Source organism: Protopterus annectens, chromosome 5.part0 (genome assembly GCF_019279795.1).
Source record: "Protopterus annectens isolate FY-2018-M chromosome 5.part0, PAN1.0, whole genome shotgun sequence".
In the NCBI taxonomy this organism is placed as follows: domain Eukaryota; kingdom Metazoa; phylum Chordata; order Ceratodontiformes; family Protopteridae; genus Protopterus; species Protopterus annectens.
Window position 1 is genome coordinate 285,764,508 of NC_056735.1, and position 24,619 is coordinate 285,789,126.

The 24,619-nt window shown below is 41.8% G+C and overlaps 1 protein-coding gene across 8 annotated transcripts in view; it reads left to right on the top strand.

The window, feature by feature from the left end:
- The window catches only part of SH3KBP1 (SH3 domain containing kinase binding protein 1), a 1,961,420-nt gene that overhangs the window by 1,603,944 nt on the left and 332,857 nt on the right, over nt 1-24,619 (top strand). For all 8 annotated transcript variants that reach the window (XM_044072267.1, XM_044072266.1, XM_044072264.1 and 5 more), the window contains one exon: nt 17,688-17,778. In XM_044072267.1, the coding sequence (XP_043928202.1) occupies nt 17,688-17,778 (91 nt within the window). The remainder of the gene's footprint in view (nt 1-17,687; nt 17,779-24,619) is intronic.

Consider the following 24,619-nt stretch of genomic DNA (forward strand, 5'->3'; position numbering starts at 1 on the left):
AAATGGGAAAGGAATTTTATCAGTATTGTACAAATTAGTCAAAGAAACAAGAGTTCATAATAAACAAAATATATGGAGATAATATGAAACAGTTAATGGTAGAATGCCAGATGATAAAGATAAAAAACTAATTCTTACATCTCCAAAACTAACATCTTTATCACTATATTGGTAATGTTTCACATGGCAATTTATGGATAGAACATACTTAACACCACACAAATTAGAACTAATTTATAATAAAGAAAATAGATGTTGGAGGTTTAAATCACAATCAGTAGCCAATTGACAACACATGCTCTATGAATGCCATTTAGTTAAACAATATTGGGAAAGTGTTAACTATTTGTTACAGGCACTGTTCACTGATAATTTCCAACTTACAAAATCTCTAGTGTTGTTGAATACACCTGTGCCGTCTTGTGTTCCAAGGCAAAAATATGTAATTGTTTGGACTCTCCTTGCTACAGTAAGGAAAATATTATACAAAATTGGAAAGTTGTAACTCCTCCCAATTTTGAACATTTCAAAAACATGGTTTTATCAGTCTCACATTTGGAATTGAAAACAAACGAGGAAAGAACAGAATGACCTACTTCCTTAAACATTGCCTGGCAGAAAGTAAATCAAGTGCTGGAAACAGAAGACTGTAATAAATTATAACCTTATTCAAAGATACATTCAAGGAAACAAAGTTTTTCAAGTATAGACATCCTGTGTAAATAGTTGGTTTAGTAATGTTTGTTTTTGGAATTGTTTCTCCCCTTTAAGCTTTGACTATGTAAATATTTCTTTACATACTGTATATAAGTTTCTCAAAATCAATAAAAAATTATTCAGTAAAAAAGAAGTCCATAAAATAATAAGCAGATTGGTGTTTCGCTCACTCGTTCTTTCTTGCAACTTATATCTGACTCCTAGAGTGACCCTGCAGGCAGCTATTTGTCTGAAAAATTGCTGTGAAGCTAATTAAATAATAAATAAGCTTCATGGTGTAGAGGGATAAAGCTGTACCTATGCCACAGGTGTCTTATGTTCAAGTGACGGCTCTTGTGCCCATAGGAGCTGTCCAAGGAGGATGGAAGTGAGAGGCTGCTGCCGGCTTCCCCATCCTGGGGGTAGTGAGGCAGCTCAGGCTTGCTAGAAAGGTGACACCTAGCAGGAGAGCTAGGTGTTACATAGCAGAGTTTGAGTTTGGATTGTCATGGTGCATTTGCACCTGTAGCCAAGAGAAACTTTGCATGCGGAATCACACTTCTCCTTTGGTAACAGTAGTAGTAGGTCTTGGAGGAGCTGCTGAGGGGCAAAGTTGTGCTCTCAAGGGGAGAGGGTAGGCTGCCCCCCCCAGGACCAAGCATGCTGGCCCACTTCCTATTACTTGACTCACTCCAGGGAACGGACGGCTGCTTGGGATTCCTAGGCTGGAAGTAGTGGGCTATATGAGCCATAGGGCTCGCACCTAGCACAGGAATGTCTGGCTCCTATCCCCATGCCTGTCAAGTGTATCTCATTACGAGGAACGTACCTCATTTGTGGTTTTAAAACGTTTATGTTTCTCAAAGGACCACATTGAAAGGGTCTGTCACACATTCAATCTTAGGAATTTTTTAACTGATATTCATGGCAAATAAAAATGAGTTATATTAATTCATTAAAAGATCTTTTTTATAAGTAAAAGCAGCATATTTTAACCATCTTTTGACTTTCCTGGTTGAAGTTGTTAGTAAGCCATGAGTATGTGTTCCACATTTTGCCCATTTGTTCCACATTATGAAAGGTTGAGAGCTACCCCTCTGGAATGAAGGGACTGATGGGGTGCTAGTAATGGAGCCATCAGATGAGGTCTTGGGAGGGGCAAAGAAAAAAAAATGCAGTGAAATTAGAAACTGATCAATGAGCTTCATGGAAAGTGGGTAGGAGTCATGAACAGCACAGTGCAAAATGGATGCAACAGCAGGGAGCTAGAGCAGATAAATGGGCAGGGATGTTTCTAGAGCCACTGTATGTGATAAAAACATTTATGGATGGAGCCTGGTTACAGAGACACTCCTGTACAGTAATGTTGTATCACATGTGTTGTCTGGCTGTACAGTAATGTTGTACCGCATGTCTTGTCTGGTTGTACAGTAACGCTGTACCACATGTCTTGTCTGGCTCTACAGTACTGTTGTACCACATGATTTGTCAGGCTGTACAGTAATGTAATACATGTCGTGTCTGGCTGTATGGTAATGTTGTACTGCATGTCTTGTCTGGCTGTACAGTCATGTTGTACTATATGTCTTGCCCGGCTGTACAGTCATGTTGTACTACATACATACATACATACAGATATTTCAAGCACAGGCATAAACACCCTTCTAGCTTGCCAATATACCAAAACACTTGTTCCCATAATAAGTGTCCAGGCTGTTGTTAAAATTATCTAAACTAGTGCTTACTTTGATGTAATTTGGTAATCTGTTCCATGCATCAGCTGCTCTATCAGAGAACCAATTAGTACACTTCTCATTCCTATAGAATCTTCTACATAGGTTGTCTGATGATTCTCTAGTACTTTTTGATAACCCCAAACATTCCCAGAGGTAGTTGTCCCTAAATGCCCTATATACCTGAATAAGATCTCCTCTTAGATATCTGTAAGAAACACTGTACAAGTTCAGATATTTTAGTCTTTCATAAAAACTTAGATTTTCAAATCCATGAATGCCCTTGGTATATTTCCGCTGTACTCTTTCCAGTTTACCCATGCTTGTCTTCTTATAGGGTTTCCATATTGTTATTCCATACTCAAGTTTGGGTCTAATGTAACTAACAAACAATGACTTCATTACTTTTAATTTCTTAGACTATAATCTTTTTATACAGCAAATATATAAATACAGCACAGTAGAAACTGAGTTGCAAAAAGTGCACTTATCAGTTTGGAATATCAGATGGGAAAAGATTCCAACTCTGCTCACAGTCAGGAGAATCTAGTCCTCTGCTATATCAGCTCTGCACAAACTCTAGACCCCATGCAATTAGGCTTTGTGAAAGGGAGATCATGCCTGCTCAACCTGGTTGACTTCTTTGAGTCGGTCACCAGGGCTGTGGATGAAGGTAAGACAGTGCATGCAGCCTACCTCGATCTGGCCAAGGCCTTTGATACCATTCATCACTCAGGAATTATTGATAAACTCACCAAACTAGGCATCAACTCCTATATCACTAGGTGGGTTGCAAACTGGCTCACAGATAGAACATACAGTGTAAAAGTAGCGGACTCCAAGTCAGACTGCCAACCAGTGACAAGTGGAGTCCCACAGGGATCGGTCCTGGGTCCCCTCCTGTTCGGCATCTACTTCTCAAAAGTCCAGGCCAACACAAAGGGACTCTGACTGACCAAGTTCATAGATGAATGCAAGCTGGGAGCCATTATTAACTCCCCAAGTGATGCAGACATCCTTCAGAAAGGCCTCAGTGAGACCAATGACTGGTGTCGAAACCATGGCCTTAAGCTTAACGCCAAAAAATGTGTCGTCTTCCCCTTCGGTAAAAGCTCAGTTCCCACTAATTACCACATTGATGGGAGCCCACTGAACACTGAAGGTGTTAAATGAGATCTGGAGATGCAGGTTGACAGCAACCTCTCCTTCGACCACCACATTGCCACTGTGGTCAGAAAGTCCTTTTGTGTGACACATCTCATTACCAAGGGTTTTGCATCCAGGAAGAAAGAGGTCATCATCTGTCTCTTCTCTTCCCTCATTAGACCAATCATCGAATATAGTGCCCCATTTGGCATATACCTCACTCGACACCTGCAACAGCTGGAGAGGCCACAGAAGTACCTCACGAAGAGGATTCTAGGCATTAACCACATGTCCTACATGGACAGACTCAAAAGACTGCAGCTATTCTCTGTCTCATATCACCTACTTAGAGTTGATCTCTGCTTGACTTACAAAGCCATGCTGACCCAGCTCTGTCAGAAATGCTACATCAAAAGAAATACCAATCCCTCTGCACTACACGCTCTAGAGACCTCAACCTCATTACCACAATCAACAGAACATGCTGGAGGGACAGGTTCCTCACTCAGAGACTGCCCATGCTGTGGAATAGACTTCCCATACATGTCAAGCAGAGCATCTCGCTGTCCCTGTTCAAGAGAAATCTTGATGAGTGGATGAGTAATAGAAAGTTCACCACGGGGATCACTCCAGTAGCTCTACTTGATAGAAGCACTGGGAACTAACTTCGGGTGGCACGATGCCAGGGCACTTCTATGGGCTAGGCTTGTAAAGGCTTCAGGGCCATTAGCCTAGTATACACCTATGGAACCTATAGTTCTATGACTATCATTAACCAAATGGTTGATATGATTAGAAAAACTCATAGCTGTATCTACCCATATACCCCGGTCCTTAAATGAGTCTACAGTTTCAATCACTGTGTGCTGTATTAAATATTCACCTTTCAGTTTATGTCTCCCAAATCTCATATGCTTAGTTTGTGATGTATTTATCAGCATATTAATGTCCTGTGCCCAAATGGTCAATTTAGTCAAGTTATTTTACAGACATGCCTTATCTGTAACACATGTAATCAGTTTACCTAATTTCAGGTCGTCTGGCTATAGACTGTAGAGCACCTCAGATATATATGTCTAGTTTGGGAGGTATTTGCACTATCTCTCTGTTTTCCCATTAGGAAACATGGTAAGATGAATCCATGAAAAGTAAATAATAAAAACTATAAGACTACTACTAATAATAAAAAGTTATTAAGAGGTGGGAAGAGATAAGGAGGCCAACTTAACTTAAAACATTTTTAAATTAAAAGAACATTTGTAAAAAAAAAATAGTGGGTGTGAGAGACACAGAGCTATGAAGAAAACTGAAGTAGGTATCAGCCTTGGCTATAGAGGAACATAACACAATGAGTCAGCAGTAAGGTATGCCTGTTATGTACAAGAGGCAATTAAGTGAGAGCAAAAAGTTAACATCTGAAGCCAGTGAACAGAACGAAAGGGACAATCAATGCAGAAAGAATTATGCATAACATATGAGCTTGCCGTTTCTGTATACCTGCTACTCACCTTCAGAAAAAAAACCTTTTTATTGTGATCCAAATGATATTCGTTAGGTACTTAACAGTCTGTTTAGCAGTACACATTAAAAATGTCCTGACACAAAGTATAGGCAGGCAGGATTTGCAAAGAGATGCACCTTGAGGGCATGCTTGTTTCTTAAAAGAGTAAAGAAAAAAGGAACTTCATTCCAAATGAGTAATCTATGGTGGATGAAGGATGAACACTCGAGCTTCAGCTGCCAAACGTTCATCCAGTCAATGAGCAGAGCTCCTCCATAGGAGATCACTGTTGGCGGGTTTTGCCAGCGGCGATGCTCTTTTGGGGGAAATCCCCCCTCCCTTCTTCGAATTGGTGAGGTTGTGGAATTGGTGTATGTAAGTTTGGGGCTGTAGAAGGCTTCTCCCCCACATTTGGTGGTGCAAGGTATAGAGGTTTTTGGCCAGTGCATTTCAGGGATTCCGATCCTTGCTGCATTCGCTTTTCTCATCTCATAGTGGAAGCTTCCAAGAGAGGTCAGTTGAAAAAAGGATAACCTGGCTTAGTTTAAAAGTGTTTTTTTTCTTTTAGTAGATTTTATTTATAAAGCTGAGGATTTTTTTATGATCAGAATTTAACAGACTGTATTGCATTTTTCCTATACATGATTCCTTGTCTATATTTATGAGTCTCAAATGCTGAAAGTCGCAGTAATGCACTAAATGATTTTTTCAGTGTGCATCACACCTCTGCTCTTCAACTGCTCTGTGTTGGATTAAGGGAAATATCTGAGCAAGGTACCACAGTCTTGGACTTGGTATATTTTTATTTATTTTATTTTACATTTTTTGACTGGGCTAGTCTAACTGGATATATGTCCATTTTCAGTAGAGGCCCGGGGAGAAAAGCTCCAAGCATGAACAGTGACAAAGTTAACAATATATAACAAAGACATGTATAATAACAGTACAGAGGTAGCACTGGTTAAAATAAAAATATAGTATTATAATTATAAACTATAGACATTATACTAAAAGTTAAACTAAGTAAAAAACAATTATACTAAACACAAAAGTGGGTATGAGCAAGACAGAGTAATTATATTTTATCCTCTTACTATGAAGAAAAAGAGAAGTAGCTAGATTTGGAGGCATAGGTTAGGGGAGTATGAGCAGGAGGGGAAAAAGATTTCAGTCTGGGTTAGCACAAGGACAAAGCCACTGAGTTTTACAATGTTCTTTAAAATGTTTTTTAAATAGAGAAGTAGAAGCTAGGGTAGATAGTTCAGGAGGAAGCTGATTCCAGTTTTTACCTGTAGTGTTTGAGAAAAGTGAGACACCAGCTTTGTTGTTAGATTTAATCGAGGAGACCAGGAGTTTATTAGTAGAACGTAGTGTAGCTAGATTTTTATATGGTGAAATCAGATTAGTGAGGATAGGGGTATTATTGGGGTGGTATAGGATCTTTTGAGTGATAAGTAACTGTTGACAGAGTATATGGTTCTGCAGTTCTAGCCATCGTAGTTGTTTGAGGTTAAGGTAGTGGTGAGTTTTAAAGGGAGAGCATGTGATGAATCTAGCAATGCTATTATAACAGGTAGAAACTTTGGAGAGGTTGTTTTTAGATAGGTTAGTATATATAGCAGAGGCATAGAAAAGGGTAGAAATGAGGTGGGTCTGGGTAATAGTTTTCCAAGGGGTAAGGAAGGGTTTAATTCTATAGAGAGTACCAAGTTTTTTGTTAACAGACTTTATGGTGGAGTTAATATGGTCATCATAGTTAAGACGATTATTAATTGTTACACCTAGTAGGCAGGTTGTAGTATCTGGGGTTATGTCGGTAGCATTGTTAGAGGTTATAGAGAAGAATGGATTGGGTGATTTATGAGTTGGAGTAAAAAGCAGTAGTTTTGTTTTTTTGGGATTTAGGAGGAGGCAGTGTTGCATAAACCAGTTTTCAACATTATGGAAAACAGTTTGGGTGAGGGACTGGAGGGAGGCAATATTCTTAGCAGTACAGATTAAGGTTGAGTCATCTGCATATTGAATGCAGGTGGCTTGAGGTATGTTCATGTGTAGGTCGTTAATAAATAAGGAAAAAAGAAGGGGACCTAAGATAGAGCCTTGTGGGACTCCAGTATTTACTGGAAGTAATGAAGACAGATTGTTATCCCAAAGTACTGCTTGCTGTCTGTTTTTAAGATAAGACCTAAACCATTGTAATGCTTGTGGATCAAGAGAATGGGACTTTAGTTTGTCTAGAAGTAAGTTATGGTTACCATATCAAAGGCTTTTGACAGGTCAATAAATAGTGCAGAGGAAAATGAGTTATTGTTACGATTTTTTTTTATAGAGTCAGTGAAGGATAGAAGGGCAGTCGTTGTGCTGTGGAATGGTCTGAAGCCATGTTGGCAGTTGGCTAGTAGGTTATTTTGTAGTAAGTGGTTAAGTATTTGTTTGTGAATACATTTTTCCATTATCTTAGCTAATGGGGAGAGTAAGGCAATAGGTCGAAAGTTAGAAAGCTCAATAGAAGATCCACCTTTCTGTAGTGGGATGATGTGGGATACTTTCCATATGGTAGGGATTTTGCCTTCAGAGATAGTTCTGTTAATAAGGATAGAGATGGAGTAGTCTGTAGCTTTTGCGGCAGTTTGTAGGTATTCAGATGGGAGACGGTCAGCAGATGAGGTGCAAGGTTTCAGTTTTTTTAGTAGCTTATAGAAGAGAGACGTAGGTACAGGTTGTATATGAAAGGTAGGAGATGAAGTCTTGGAGGTATTTAGTGGGGAAGCAGTAGAAGGAGGTAAAGAATTGGCTAGGGTTTGAATGGCTTCTGTAAAGTAGTTATTAAAGGTGTCAGGGATCTGGTTGGAGTTATTATGGTTAAAACCTGCTGGGACAGGAGTAGTAGAGTGTCCTGGCTGAAGAAGTTTGTTTATCCCTGACCAAAATTTTTGTGGAGTTTGTTGACTGGTTTGTTGGAGGTGAAGGTAGAAGTCTTTTTTGTCTCTAAGAATATCATTCTTGGTGGTATTTCTTAACTGTTTAAAGAGGAGGTGATCAGATGGACATTTGGTAGCTCTCCATTTAGCCCAGATTTTATTTCTGAGGAGCATCATTTGCTTAGTTTGTTTTGTTAGCCATGGGACAGATTTGGTTCTTATTCTAGTAGAGCAATAAAGTGCGTGGTAGTCTAGGATTTGAAGAAAGTTAGTGTTGAAGTAGGTCACAGCCTCATCAAGTTCAAGATGGGTCAGTGGTGACCAGTCACATGCTTGCAATTCGTTTAGGAAGCTATCTGGATTAAAGAATTTTTTTGAGCGGGAAGTTTTGAGATTATGAGTAGTTGAGATATGGAGTTTTTGTCTAATAATGTAGGTAAGCATATGGTTACTGATATCGTCGGGAAGGGTTCCTGCCAGGGTGGTTATTAATAAGGATCCAGTCAAGAGTAGATTCTTTCCTGCTAGGTTTATGGATTCTAGTAGGAGTGGTTATTAATTGAGAGAATCCAAAGAGATGTATGTGGTTAGTAGGGTTCTAGGAACTGCAGGTTTATTTCCCTGATTTCACATTTAGGTTCACTGTTCTAAGTGTTGTGGTTCTCACAACACACACACACACACACACACACACACACACACACACACACACACACACACACACACACACACACACACACACACACACACACAAACACACACACACTCTTGGGAAAAAATAAATCTTATTGGACTTATGTGAACAAAAGCAGATGAGGAAGGCTGGAATGGTGCAAAGGTGATTTAGACAAACTCATTAGTCATTTAACTTGGCTGAAAACACTGGACTAGCTCACTTTTTTGGTCGAGGATTAAATACTGTGCCATAAATATTGCTATTTAAGGTTTTCAGTTAGGTGCATGAGCTTTGATATGGATAAAGAAAATTAATCCACACATTGTCTGTGTCACACTGAAATTCATTCACAGACTCTCTACAGCTAGAGGAAAATAATTAAAACAAATCATAATAAAAGGTAATAGGTTGAAGTCCATATGCAGATAATACTAAAACTAAAAAGAACAGGTAGATATTAAGTTGTCTATCTCGCCTTCATTCTTGCTGGATGGGTTCGGAGCCGACCTCGGCTCCGACTCGGCCACTCTAAAAGCTCGAGAGTTGGTTCCACCGGCTCGAGGCTCCCCTTATATCCCACAATGCTAGGCGTGAGTTACCTCAGATCTCGTTGGCCGCTACAGCGATCGAGGTGTGTTTTCTACCGGCTCCAGGTTAGTGAAAGTTAGACTAGTTTAAATTCCTTAGACTTAGGCTAGCTTAGTGTATTTTTCTTTCCCCTTAGTGTAGTGGACTTATTATCCCTTCTACCTTTTATCCAGCCCCCTTTTTTTCTAAAGAACTTATAGTTCTTTCCCTAAGGCCTTCGGGCCCTTCCTTCCCTATCCTTAGGGTGTGTATGTGTTTAATTAGGGAGTTTTATTTAACTTACCTTTAGTTTAAATAATTCCCTTTGAACCCTATCAGTGTAATCTGTGTGTGTGTGTTTTCTGTGTGTGATTACACTTCGGTTCCTTGAATATGTCCAAGGATACAAAGGTCTCAGGCTTCAAGAAGTGTGACTCGTGCTGTCAGAAAATGTCTCTGACAGATGGTCACACTTCTTGTGTGTATTGCCTGGGACCTTTACACCTGCAGGACTCTTGTGCTGTATGCCATGGCTTCAGCCCTAGAGTCCTGCAGGAGAGAAAAAATAAACTCATTTTGAGGGGTTTAATTAAGCCTGAAAGTTCCCTTTCTGTGTCATCGGGGAAACCTTCTAAGGCTTCTAAGACCTCGGCTCCAGCTTCAGAGTCGAGGCCTAACGCTTCGAAGCCTACTGCTTCATCGGCTCCGGCTGGAGCCGATGAGTCTTTGACTGCAGTATCCGTGGTTTCCTCGTCTCCGGCCGGAGCCGAGGCATTAGAGATTCCTGGGTCAGCTCCGATCAGACCATCGGAGCCGACATCTAGAAAGAGATCGAGGTCACCGTCCCTTGGCTCCGTTCATTCGGCTCCAGCGTCTCCCCTGCTGTCTGAACGGAGCCATAGATCTCACTCCTCCAGGTCACCGAGGCTCTCGGATCACGACCTCCAGAGGGTAGTGAGTAGACTTTTGAAGTCCGAGGCACTGGCCCAAATGCTCCAGAGTCCGACTCATCAGTCGATGCCTCAACTTGTTCCAATAAATATTCCTCCTCCGACTCCTTTGAGCTCGGGCCGGCGCTTCGGGACCGAGACTGTGGTAGCGTCGGAGCCGATACATTTGTCTTCGGCTCCGTCGTCGGCTCCGATTTCTTCTTTTGAAGAATCTCGGCGCCGGGCTTTCCTCGTCGGCTCCGAGGGGGTGAGTGGCATCGGACCCTTGTCTGACCCCCCTCTCCCTCTCGGTGCTTTGGCGCTGGTGAGTTCGGCTCCGACATTGGCCTCGGAGCCATCTCTGTCGGTGCCGAGGGAGGTGCTCAGCTTCTCGGAGCGGGGACCTCTGGCTCTGCCGGACAGGGGTGCATTCGAGGTCATACGGAGTGTGTTGGAACCTTGTTCGACTCCACAGTCAGCTCCGTCCGCCCCTCCCTCTTCGGTGCCTTTGGTTATGTTGACTCACTCCCTCATCCCAGACCGCAGAGAGCAAGCTCCTCAAGAATCCCCTGTGGGGATCTCATCCTCTTCCGAGGCCTCTCCTGAATTGGCAGGGGAGCCCCCTAGGAAGAGAAAGTGTAAGAGGAAGCACATAGACTCACCTGAGTCTGTCACCTCTGACACAGATTTAGAGGATTCCGAGGGTTCCCCACGTTCCCCTTCTGAAGATGTCTCTTTCGCAGACATTCTAGAGATCCTGAAACAGAGGGGAAATTGGCCAGCCCTTAACCCTTCGGAGGATGAATCTGTGTATCTTGAGGCATTTGGCTCTCGCCCTTCCACCTCCTGGGTGTCCCCCTTTGATCCCCTCATGCAGGTGGTTGCAAAGAAGGCCTGGACGGCTCCTGATTCAGTGGACCCTACCCCCAGGAGACCCTCCAAATTTATAACAGCACCAACTGACAAGCAATTTCTCACAAAAGGTGTTTCTGTGGATGCTATGGTGGTAGCTGCTGCCACCAAGAAGGAACTAGCTGATCCTTCAGTGCCTGTTCATCCCCTAACAAAGAATCTAGGTCTATGGACAGGTACGGAAGCGGATTTTCTCGCCAGCGACCCTGGCTATGCGCAGGCTGAACTACCTATCCCGTTTTACTCGGCTTCAAAGAGACTTGATCAAAGAAGCGAGTGACATGTTGAAGGATCCCACGGCTGCAGGTTTTCAAGACAAGATGAACACTCAGCTGGCTACCCTGAACTCCATAGCTAACTCCTCCATGCGCCTCCTTTCTTATGCGGCTGATGGAGCGAGCAGGGCCGCAGTGACAGGTGTGGCCTTACGCAGGCATGCCTGGATGCGGCTATGCAACTTTGGACCCCTTTAAAACGCGTCTTTCACTAATTCCCGTTTGATGGATCATCTCTTTTGGTCCTCAAGTGAAAGAAACCTTGACTAGGTGCGAGACAGATGGCAAGACTCTTTCTGCCGTCGGAGTCCGTTTTTCTACTCCTTCTAGGCCTTACCCCAAAGGCCAGAAAAGTGGGAAAATGTGGTTCCGCAAACAATCTCAAGGGACTTCACCTGACGCACAAAGTCGGTTCCCCGCCAGAGGCAGAGGGGGGAACAACAATGGTAGACGTCGCCCTAGAGGAAGGGGGGGTCTGCAGAACCAGGGCAATCGAGAAGTCTTCTCTGATAAGCCCTTTCAGCATCCCTGAGGTGTTGCCCGACTGCCCACCTTCGGAGGCAGTCGGGGGAAGATTGTCACTGTACCCAGAAGCCTGGCTATCCCTGACTCAAGACAAATGGGTACAGTCCATCATTTCCGAAGGCTATTCCATTCCCTTCGCATTCCAAACCAATCAAAAAAATCCCTTCCAGATGTTCCACCCGCTCAAAGGGATCTTGCAGCTTTGGAAATTTCAAAGCTGCTTGCAAAAAGAGCAATTCAGCCAGTTCCAGCAGACCAGCAAGGATCCGGAATCTACTCCAGGTTCTTTTTAGTTCCAAAGAAAACAGGGGACTGGAGACCAATTTTGGATCTCAGTATCTTGAACAAGTCAGTCAAGAAAACAAGATTTCGGATGGTCACGCTGCAGTCCATCCTTCCCCTTTTGGGAAAGGGAAACTGGATGTGCTCTATAGACCTTCAGGATGCGTACTATCACATAAAATGAACAGGCGGCTCCAGAAGATTACTCCGCTTCAGGCTGGGAACCAGTCATTTTCAATTCAGGGCCCTGCCCTTTGGTCTCACCACTGCCCCGGTGTTTACCAAATGCATGGCAGTGGTAGCTTCTCACCTGAGACGTCAAGGATTCCAGGTGTTTCCATATTTGGATGACTGGCTCCTCACAGCTCCCACCAAGCATCTTCTTCTAATGGCCAGGGACTACACCTTTCGCATTTGTCAAAATTTAGGCATTTCAATAAATTGCGAAAAGTCTGTTTTGTCGCCTTGTCGTACTATTACCTTCATAGGTGCAAATCTAGACACAGTCAACATGTCTGCGAAACTAACAGATCAGAGAATAACAGACATACACAAACTGGTCTCGCTCCTCTTCAGCAGCAACAGAATCAAAGCCAGATTAGTTCTGAAAGTGTTGGGGATTATGGCGGCTGCCATACCTCTGCTTCCATTAGCCAGGTTCCACATGAGAATCCTTCAATGGATGCTCTTCACGCAATGGTCATACCAGCAACTTCCGATGTCCCACACCATTATGATTACGCAGACATGCAGGAATCATCTTCTGTGGTGGATGTCTTCCCCTCAGCTCTTATTGGGAAGACCCTTTGTCCCTTCCCCGCCGGTTGCTACTCTGACAACGGACGCCTCCCTGATCAGGTGGGGGGGGCATTATCAGGGCAGAACTATCCAGGGCACATGGCAACCACACGAATGCCACTTGCACATAAATGTTCTAGAGATGAGAGCAGTGCTTTTAGCGTTGCAAGCCCTTCAAGACTCTCTTCCCTTGGGAACGATAGCAATCCAGATGGACAATATGTCTGTAGTGTGGTATATCAACAAACAAGGCGGAACCAGGTCCTACCCCCTGTGTCGAGAAGCACTCAGACTGTGGCAATGGGCGATTTCTTCTCAGCGGTTTCTGATAGCAGCGCACATCCCCGGGAAGTCCAATCAAATCGCGGACAAGTTGAGCAGAGCTATCCTCATGCCTCACGAGTGGTCTCTGAAAGACTCTGTTGTGAGAGAAATTTTTCTCAAGTGGGGTCAGCCTTGCTGCGACCTTTTGCTACTCCCAAAACAGCAAGTGCAGAGATTATTTCACCCTATTCCTCTACCAGCTCAGCCCAGCAGAGACGCTCTAGTCCAAGTTTGGCCCGGGACTTCTGTATGCATTTCCTCCCTTCCCACTAATCTCTCAAGTGATACAGAAAGCTATCGCTCAGAAGGCCTCGTTGATCCTCATTGCTCCTTACTGGCCTCAACAGGTTTGGTTCCCCTTTCTACATCAATTTCTGTTGGAGCGACCTTGGCATCTGGACCTAGTTCCAGATCTTTTTATCCATCAGTCGGGTCAGTTTCATCGCTCCCTTCCCTCTCTGAACCTCACTGCTTGGTTCCTCCAATTCCAACCTTAGCCAGGCTTCCTCAAATATCTCACTCTGTCCGAGATATTTTGATAGCTTCCCATAAATCTTCCACTAGAAAGATTTATTTGAGTAAGTGGAAACGTTGCGACTATTGGGCTCAAGGAAGGGACATAGATCCTTTCACTGCTTCCATCCAAATCGTCCTTGATTTTCTAGCTGAACTCTTCCATGCAGGTTCATCTCCTTCTACTCTTAAAGTTCAATTGGCAGCTATTTCTAACTTTCATGTGGGCATTTCAGAGTCTGCCATCATGTCCCACAAGCTTTGCAAAGCCTTTTTGAAGGGAGTTTTTCTACTCAGACCTCCGATAAGAAATCCTCCTCCTCCTTGGGACCTAAATTTAGTTCTCAGTTCTTTGATTCTCTCCCCTTTCGAACCTGCAGCCTCCTGTTCTTTAAAATTGCTATCATGGAAGACTCTTTTTCTGGTAGCTATTACTTCAGCTAGAAGAGTTTCAGAACTTCATGCACTCAGCTGTCGACCTCCTTATCTGTTGTTCCATAAGGACAGGGTATCTTCTGAACCAACCCGTCTTTTTTACCTAAGATAGCCTCGGCGTCTAACCTAAATCAAAGCATTGACCTCCCTGTGTTTTTTTCCAGAATATTCTAACAGGTCTGAACAAAAATTGCATTGGCTAGATGTTCATCGTCAGTTAAGGTACTATTTGGATAGAACCAAACAATTCAGAAAATCTGACCAGCTGTTTGTCTCTTATGCAGAAGGCAGAAAGGGACTTTCAGTTTCAAAGGTATCATTATCCAGATGGCTAACATCTCTGATTTCCCTTGTTTATGAAATTAGACACCAAAAGCTGCCTAACAAACCTAAAGCCCATTCTACCAGAGCTTTGGCTACTTCTATAGCCTTCCAAGACAGACTGCCTATTGACACCATTTGTGCAGCGGCTACTTGGGCTACTCCTCACACTTTCATTTCTCATTATAGGTTGGATTTAGCCTCTAGGCATAGAGCTAACTTTGGTTCCACTGTTCTCAAGAGTCTGTTCCGTTAGGCCACCCGGGACAAGGTGCTAGGGACGCGGTCCCATCCAGCAAGAATGAAGGCGAGATAGACAACTTAACATATAGAAGTTATGTTCTTACCATAACGTTCCATGTTAGTTGTCTTCTTCTCGCCTTCTTCTTGCGTCCCACCCTCCTTCCCCCTGGCCTGGACAGACCTAGAGGAGTTTGATTGTGACCTCTCTTTCTACCACCTCTTTACTTTAGGTATATGCTGCTGTGCATATTTTCCTGGATCAGGATGTAGGTCACCCTTCTCTTCTCCCTGGTTTATAGAGGTGGACTTTGTTTATAGTTATTCTATTACTATTATAAGCTGGGCCTAGCTTACAAACGAGATCTGAGGTAACTCACGCCTAGCATTGTGGGATATAAGGGGAGCCTCGAGCCGGTGGAACCAACTCTCGAGCTTTTAGAGTGGCCGAGTCGGAGCCGAGGTCGGCTCCGAACCCATCCAGCAAGAAGAAGGCGAGAAGAAGACAACTAACATGGAACGTTATGGTAAGAACATAACTTCTATTTATGTAATAACCATTATGCTATTTAAGGCAAAAAGATTAAAAGATTAAAGTCTATGGAATGCAAGTGAGCAGGGCTAGTACACAATAAAAGATATGAAAGCTGCATATTAGTGGAAACTTTATTGCACAGAACATGTGTATATGATCAAGAGAACACAAACAGACTGGAATGCAATTCATAGCATTCCTTAGCAGATGCCATCACTGGCAGCAGACATGTTGGTATTAGTCAGGAGAGCTGATCTACTGTATATGTCAGCTGCCCTCTTCTGAACATGTGCAAGCTTTGCAGGGCAATTATGCCATACAGGGGGTCTCAAACTGTGATTGCAGTTACCAGTACATATGCACAATACACATCCACACCCCCAACACACATACAAACATGGCCACTCGTAAAACATTTGTATGGATAACAATTGTACAACATGTACACAGATAGAATATATACAGAACACTTATATATTCTTAACTTCAGAAATATTAGTTTGCCATTGCCAGCCTTGTATAATGACTTTCTGCAATAGTTTCTGATGCTGCACATACACAGCAGAGCTACTGACTTGTCAACTGCATCTGGGTCCCAAAATAATTTCTGCACAGCCCAGGAGTGTTCTGTAATGATCCAAGCATTGATATCAGTTGTAGAGATCAAAAAAATAATGACAGGCAAATGTGAGCAGTACAGAGGAATAATGAGACTTACAAAAGAGCATCTGTTTCTCAACTGTACAGTTTACTCCTGTGTAACACTTATTGCCGCATTGACTTCAGAATGCAGTCACCAGGGCTGCAGCTATGCTGTATGCCTTGTAATCCCACCCTCTGCCCCTCCAACACACACACAGACATGCACTGTCATATATATATATATATATATATATATATATATAAAATATATATATATATATATATATATATATATATATATATATAAAATATATATATATATATATATATATATATAATATATATATATATATATATATGGGTCCCTAGCAAATGATAGAAAGCTCATTTGACAGAAACTCATTTCACTGACACCATAAGATAGAAAGCTCAAAACACTGAAAACTCATTTGACTGAAACTCAAAACACTGAAAATGCTATATGCCCTTTTCCCCATGATAGTGCGATCCTGGAGTTAGTATATATAGTTGGGGGGGGTGTGGGGGGGCGTAGCCCCTCACATAGTTTATGTAAATATTGTTTTCTCCAAACAGTTATTCATTGTAGTTATAAGTGTCCATGTGTAGGGTTTAAAATGTATGAAGTATGTGGGGGGCTACACCCCCCACCCCCCATTGTGGGGTGCTGTGCCCCCCACACCTCCTCAACTATATATACTAACTCCAGGATTACACTACCGTGGGGAAAAGGGAATATAGCATTTTCAGTGTTTTGAGTTTCAGTCAAATGAGTTTTCAGTGTTTTGAGCTTTCTATGTTTTGGTTTCAGCCAAATGAGTTTCCGTCAAATGAGTTTTCTATCATTTGTTAGGGACCCATATATATATATATATATATATATATATATATATATATATATATATATATATATATATATATATGTGTGTGTGTGTGTGTGTATGTGCATGCAAGTTTCACTATATTGTAGTTACAGTCTGCAAAGTCACTGACTCATACCCACGGGACCTAACACACATCAGTGGGCAGTGCTGTGTCGGACACAAAGGCTGTTTTATGTAACTCCACTACTCTGCATTCACAATGCAATTCTACTGCTGACAACTCTTGGGAGTGAAGCATGGCAGCTTGTGTGCCCTACGAGTGGGCTTGATATACTGCGGAGTGTGTTTCAGTATGAATGATGGTCCACTATTTTTTTTTCTGGGTAAATTATTCAATGATTGAACATTCACTGAAGTTAACGTTCGATGTTTTAAGTTCACTGAAGAGAGGTTCAGTGGATTTCTCATGCAATGACTGAACATAGATCCATATTTTTGTATGTGGGTCCTTACTTGGAATATTTTTTAATGATTATTTGCATTTTAGACATTATTGCTAGTGAGGATATGAGATAGAAGCTCGTGTGGTGACCATTTATAACCATAATTTCAGTTGTAGGTGACACACTGGAGTCAAAGCATGAATAGAGAAATGATGCTTTGGATTTTCTGTGTTCGTTGTTATTTAACGGTTATATTGATTTCCAAGCACATCTCTTTCATACATCATTGTCTGTAACAGTGTTATTGTTTTCAGGTTTGTGAAGTTCACCTAGTAAGAAATGATGCAGTGACATTATCTTTTGTGGCATTAGAAAATTTAAAAGATGACTGGAAATAGAATTGCCCAGTAAGTTTCATTTGTTTATTACAGCCAACTGGGAAAAAATTACCTCCAGCAACAACAGCAACAACGACAACAGCTCTGGAGCCAGGAAAATCAGACGTAGACAGTAGAACAAAGAGTAAGTGGACTATATTAATCTTCCTGGTTTACATGAGAAAACACAGACTATTAATTGTAATGCGTTCATTTTTATACACTTTTTCTGCTATTCCAGGATGCAGAGTGCCAGAGGCTGTCCTAGCAGGTGATGGATATAAAGCATAGATCCGATACTGGATAGGATGACAGCCTTCGTAGGTGTGTGTGCTCATGCACTCCTGCTGTCACCCACATTACTATAAGACGTCTGGAGGATTAGCATTTCAATTATTATTATGCCTTTGGCATGAAAGACGAAACCTAATCTTTGCTAAAATTACATCTCAACATGGGACACGCGGTGGTGCTGCTGCAGTAGCGTTGTCGCCTCACAGTAGGATGCTGTCCGGTTCGATTCTCAGCTAGAGCGTCTTCTGCGTGGAGACATGCGTGAATGGGTGTACCTTCGTTGAAGGTTGCGCGTCAGGCCTGGCAAGCTGGTACGTAAAAATCAACTGCCAATCATTAGCGAACCGGAGTTCCGCTGTGGCGACTCCTAACCAGGAAAAGCTGAAAGACACAAACAAATATCTCAACATGGGAAGGACATACACACTCCTCACAAGAAACCCTCAGCCAGGTCCTAAACAGGAGAGCTGACTGCATTAAGACAGCATGAGTAACACACCAATCCTCAGTGTGTCCCAACACTTTTACTTTAATGGCTAAATTATAAGAAATATTTACAAAGCAAAATTTGTACTCTTAGAAATTGTGATTATTCACTATGCAGTATCCTTTCTTTTTGTACAGAAAGTTCCTTTCAGTATTGCATAGCCGCCCACTGCCTGTCCTTAACAATATCTGCTTTGAATCAGTTCTTTTTTGTTACATGTAGCAGCCTTTCTGTCATGAAGGGCCAGTTTTCATTATTAATAATAATAACAAGTGCAACAGAAAAGTCTTTCATTGCAGCTCCCCTATTCTCTTCCAGGTTGTTTCATTCCTTCTTGTCTAAAAACCTATTTTTTTCTTCATCTTCTTTTTTTAGCTTTTCCCTTCTCTGCCTGTCAACTTTCTTGTGGTCAGCTGGCCCATTCATCCACTGGATGGGGTGAGAGACAGTGACAGCAAGCTGGCATCCAGGCAACCATCATTTTTTTTCTCTTTGTCACCCTAATTCCTGCTGTAGAGGCTGCTTTGTACAGTAACATAGGTGAGGACCTGGTGTGCCTTCCTGTGCAGGCCAAAGTCACGCATAACTGACCCACATGCTGCATGCCATTCACCTCTTCTTCAGAGGTTGTTGCCATTGCTGTGGTATGGGATGCCTTCCTTCCCCCAAGGATAGGTGCACTAATGCTTGCCACTGACTACAACCCTATCCTTTCTTTTCCAGTTCTTGTACTACCACTACTCAGTATCACATCTCCTAGGCCATGGCTTCATCCTTTTAAGCCATGAAACTGAATGCTTTTCCTTCTTGTTTTGTCAAATCCCATTTTCCTGTCTCCTATGTATACATTTATCATACTTAAAGACTTCTGTGATCTCTCATTCTCACTTCAGGATTAATAGCTTGACATCTCTTAAGATTACTTTGACTTTAAGCTCATAATCTTTGCAACATTGTGGCGAGCATATGAGCTGTTATGCTGTGCCCTTCATGAATATGACCAGCCTGATTAAGCACTGTGGTCTGGATAAGGCCACAGGCAAAAACCAATGCAAAGTTATATCTGTAGAGCACATCTTCCTGCATGCTACCAGTCACATCTTACTGTGTGTAACCATTTGCATCTTCATATCTTATCACACTTTGCATTTCCCTTCATGATGTCAGTCGTGTTACATCATGCAGTAGTGTTTTACTGCATGCAGCCATGCATGTCTCACTGAATATAGCCTGTCCCATCGGACTACATGCTTGCAGTTGTATTTCACTGCACAGAGAATCACTCATATTTCAGTGCATGCAGTTTTTATTTGCTACTGCTCACTGACAGTTATAGTGCCAGTGCATGTAGACAGTCAAGTATTACTGCATGGAGCCAGACACATCTGACACATCTAGGTAGTCTCATCAAAATGGGATGAAGGATACATGCACAGGTAATGGTGCTCCAAAGGAGGGCTAAAGGGAGTAATACACCAGTTCATAATACCCTAGGCCTACCACTGGTCACTTCTGGCTATAGACCATTGTTTACATTTTTCAGGGTATATGGGCATATTTATTTACTATTTGATGACTGTGGTGAAATGTTCTAGTGACCCTTTTCAGTCACAACTCAGGCTCATAGAGCATTGTACAATCAGTTTGCAATGAGTGCAGTTTTAAACAAGTAAGCTACATTAGCAGTATTTACATTGGTCTGAGTGAAAAAAAAAGCAGCAGTAAAGGGTACTATGAGAGAGATTAATTCATAACTACATAATTTGTGTCAAGTCATATTAGTGGCAAAATGAAATAGGCATTAACAGTTATCCAGTTATAAGAGGATTAAGTGAAGAGATGCTCTTTAAGGGATTTTTTGAATTTCTCATTAGAGTTTTGGTTCTTGACATCAGTAGAAGGGTGGTTTCAGATTGCAGGTCCCAGGTACCAGTTTGGAGAAAGTTCTTTCACCCAGTCTGAATTTGAATGGAGGGTGAGACAGGGAGAGGGCGGTTGGAGTGGGTAATTTGTAGCTGTCCTATAAGGAGTTGGTGGGGGAATTCAGGCCATTGCAGTTGTTTCAGTGCAGTGCAATGGTGAGTTCTATAAGGTTGGTTAGTTGCAGATTTGGCAATTTTATTATAGGTTTGTTCTAGTTGTGAGAGTTAGGTGGATTGTAGGTTTGTGAGGATGGGAGCAGGATAGAGTAGGGCTGGTAGAAGGAATGCTCTAGCTAGGGATAGTTTAGCTTGTAGAGTAAGGAATGTTTTGGTTCAATACAATAAACCTAATCTTTGGTGAGTTGACTCAATACACTGATAGATATGATGGTCAAATTTAAGCTAGTCATCTATTATGGTGAGAGGAGTTTTGTATGTGAGTCTGCTTTGATGATCTAGTGAGGAGATAGCGAAGGAAGATTTCTGATCTAAGAGTGAATTAGGTAGAAAGAGTAAGAGTTTCATTTTCTTGGGGTTTAGGATGAGCTGGTTTTCATTGAGCAATGTTTAAATGGAGTTGAAGGTGTTTTGTGTGAGAGATGGGAGCTCAGATAAGTTGTTAGAGGATGTAATGAGAGTAGAGTCATCTGCGTACTGGATAAGAGTAGAGTGGTTGCAGGCAGAGTGGTTGCAGGCAGAGTGAAGATTGTTGGTAAAGATATTAAATAGGAGGGGACCAAGGATGGAACCCTGGGGGCCCCTCTATTTACAGGTAAGAAAGGGGAGCAAGAAGTGAGCCATCTGACAGATTGTAGTCTGTTTGAAAGCTAGCTGGAGAACCACTGCACAGTGGCAGGAGAGAAGTTAAGCTCAGTTTTATTAGAAAAAAACAACACAAACAGTTCAAAGCAGTCCCCAAAAACAGATGCAGCAAATTTCAAAGCAGTCCCCAAGCCAGCCCTTAAGTCTAGGAAATTAAAATAGCCCCATGCACATTGATCATGATAATGGCATATATATGCAAGGATGTATTTATTTATATTTTTTGACCTACTATCAGGACCATACTTTGCTGTATTGATGTATTGTTGCTTTAAAAAGCACTTTATCTTTGGATGCAGTTAAGTTTAATTAATTGTTACACCAACATGATTGGTCTTTTTGAATTTCAAACAGTATTTATGTGTGAATGTGTTTTGTATTGCTACAATTTAAAAGTAAAAAAAAAATGTTTTTTTTTAACTAAAACTTGAGCACTGCAGTGCTCTGTGGAGGCAGTGTATAAACTGTGTCAACTGTTTGCTACAGTTTAAACACAAGGTTTTTCTAAAACTAGAAGATGAGTGCCATAATGTTCCTTGCAGGCAGGGTATAAACTGTACCAACCATTTGTTAGAGTTGTAGCAAGCACTTTGATACAGTTTAAAAAGAAGAAAAATTTCTTTAACTAAAACATGAGTGCTGTAGCGCTCCTTTTAGGTAGGATATAAACTATAGCACCTAGTTTGTTACATTTGTAGCAAACTATTATTTACAGTTTAAAAGACGAAGAAATTATTCTTTTAATAAAATATGTTAAAAGGGGATTCAGGGCAGGGCAGAGAAATGGGACTTTAATGGCCAGGGCAGGAGTGGGGTGTGTATCATGCAGCATCTTCAGTGGAAGAGCTGGCGGAGAGGGTGAGGTCATATATTTTACTGTAATAAGCTGATCACTTACATGTATTGGTTTTTGTTCCTCTTCACTTCAAGAGCTGAAGGTTTGGTGTGCTGGTTGAACCAGCTATGCTTCTGACCACTGCATCTGGTGCTTGGTTACCAATGGCAATGGGGTGATGGTTTCTCTTCTGAAGTCAGTCTGGAGGAGTCACTGGGCCCTCCACCTCTGCCACTTAGGAGGGTGTGACAGCCGTTGTTTTGAAAGTGGATAGGGAGTCTCCTGGCATGAGGTGTACATGTTAGTCACTGCTGAGTTGCATCAGGGGAACACTGAATGCCTCAGGGGAACACTGGACACCTTCTTGTAGGCAGGTAGAGTCTTATGACTGTGTGGCCTTTGTCAGGCTTTCAGAGGAGCAACTGTCTTAAAGCCCTACTCATCAGAAACATAGGAATTCAGACCAGTAGCTAAGTTAACTCTCTTTCTGGGCAAGTCACCAACATGGTACCCCCCTCAACCCAAAGACATGGGACCAAAACAAAAAAAATAAATAAAAAAAGTTGTAGCAAAGAGCTATAACACTCCTTGCAAAACTTACTATCACCTACACACACACACACACACACACACACACACACACACACACACACACACACACACACACACACACACACACACACTCACATTAAAAGATGACCACATTCATTTAAGTAGCTGTGATATGTGCCATGGGTACCATCCACAGCATTTGCCATGGCCACTTAAATTAATGCTGTTATTGCGCTAGTGCAGTGGGGATTGTGCTCCCTAGCATCTTATGCTGTGGCCAGAGACCACTTCACCTCATCATAGCTATAAAGCAGGAAGTTAATGTTGCACATTAAAGGCAATGGGAAGCACAACTCTTAAACACACACACACACACACACACACACACACACACACACACACACACACACACACACACACACACACACACACACACACATGCACACGCACACACACACACACACACACACACACACACACACACACACACACACACACACACACACACACGTGTGCGCGCACAGTGGGGATCCGGTTTGAATGATATATAAAATGTCTGGTACCATAGGATTACAGAACTTGGTTTATACTTGTGTCTTCACAACACATCACAAAACTTATTCTGTAAACCTAGCCAGTAATATATTTCCTACATCACATTCAGACCTTCCATATTGATAAATGCACACACATACATACAGACAGACAGAGATATATAGATATGTCATACACAAAGTCAGACACTCACAACCTTGAACATCAAAACATCAATCTGAAAAGATCAACACTTAAAATCCAGAAAAACAGTGAGACCACATTTTTTGCAGGGGGCAAGCCCCCATGTATCCCCCACAACCCCTGCTACTTATATATACCTGTTCCAAGATCACACAACATAGGTTCATAAGTTCACATGTGGTTACAGGGCTATTGGGCCAAGAGCCATTTAAGCCTAGCCAAGTTAATCCCAGATGTACCTAAATATTTCTGAAGTGTCAGTACCCATAGGAATTTTATGAAGGCTATATTCTCATTCCCCTAATGTACCCAAATGTTACCCAAAGTAATGCTGACACATTGCGGTTATCTGATTATCCAATCATATCCCTTGCGCTAGAACAAACTGGGGGCTTACTATATATATATATATATATATATATATATATATATACATGTATGCGTGTGTGTGTGTGTGTGTGTGTGTGTGTGTGTGTGTGTGTGTTTATACAACGAAATAAAACTGCCTTTGGTCGACACATGGATTGTTGATTCAAACTTACCTAATCATTTCACTGAAATTCAGAAACCACCTTTAACAGATGGTAAAATCACCATTACCACATATATTTGCTATCCTGTAACTCTGGATTGGTCTTTACCATGGGAGCTGTAGAGTGGCAGGTTCAACACTCTCCCATTCAGAAGTTTCATAGGCTCATCACCCAACTGCTGTACGTCTGATATAAACCTTATGATAACCATGTTAAACTGCTTCTGAATCTGCTGGTTCTGGTAAATTACTGAGGATAAAAGTCAGTCTGTAATGCCAGACATTAGGTTTATTACTTGTTACTGTTCAGAAATTGAAAGTTGATACAAAACGTGTTGCTCTGTTAACCCTTTTAATTGAATTAGAATAATATTTTCATATTGCCCCTGATTTTAGGCATTTATCCTCATGGTCTTTTTGACTTTGTCCAGAATTCTTGATCAAAGAATTTAAGAGATATGTCAGAAGCAATAATTCATTGTTTTGAGAATAGTTCTAATGGAGTGGTAATGATGTATGTTTCTACATCCCTATAGCAGTTAGACTTATATTTTTCAAGTAAATGTCCTTTTGAAGATTTCTGTAATGTCTCCAGTTGTCTGATTTCTCCTGGAAGTTTATTACAAAGACTAGTCCCAGTTTTAAGACTGTTTTTCTCCCTCATGCATTTAAGGGGTAGGCCATTATACTTTAATGTATACCTATCAACCTCTTAGTGCAAGAAATCTGAGCAAAGCCTAAAATTATGGGGGGACAAAGGCCCCAAAATAGGGACAGATTTTAAATATTGCTCTTATAAACTTA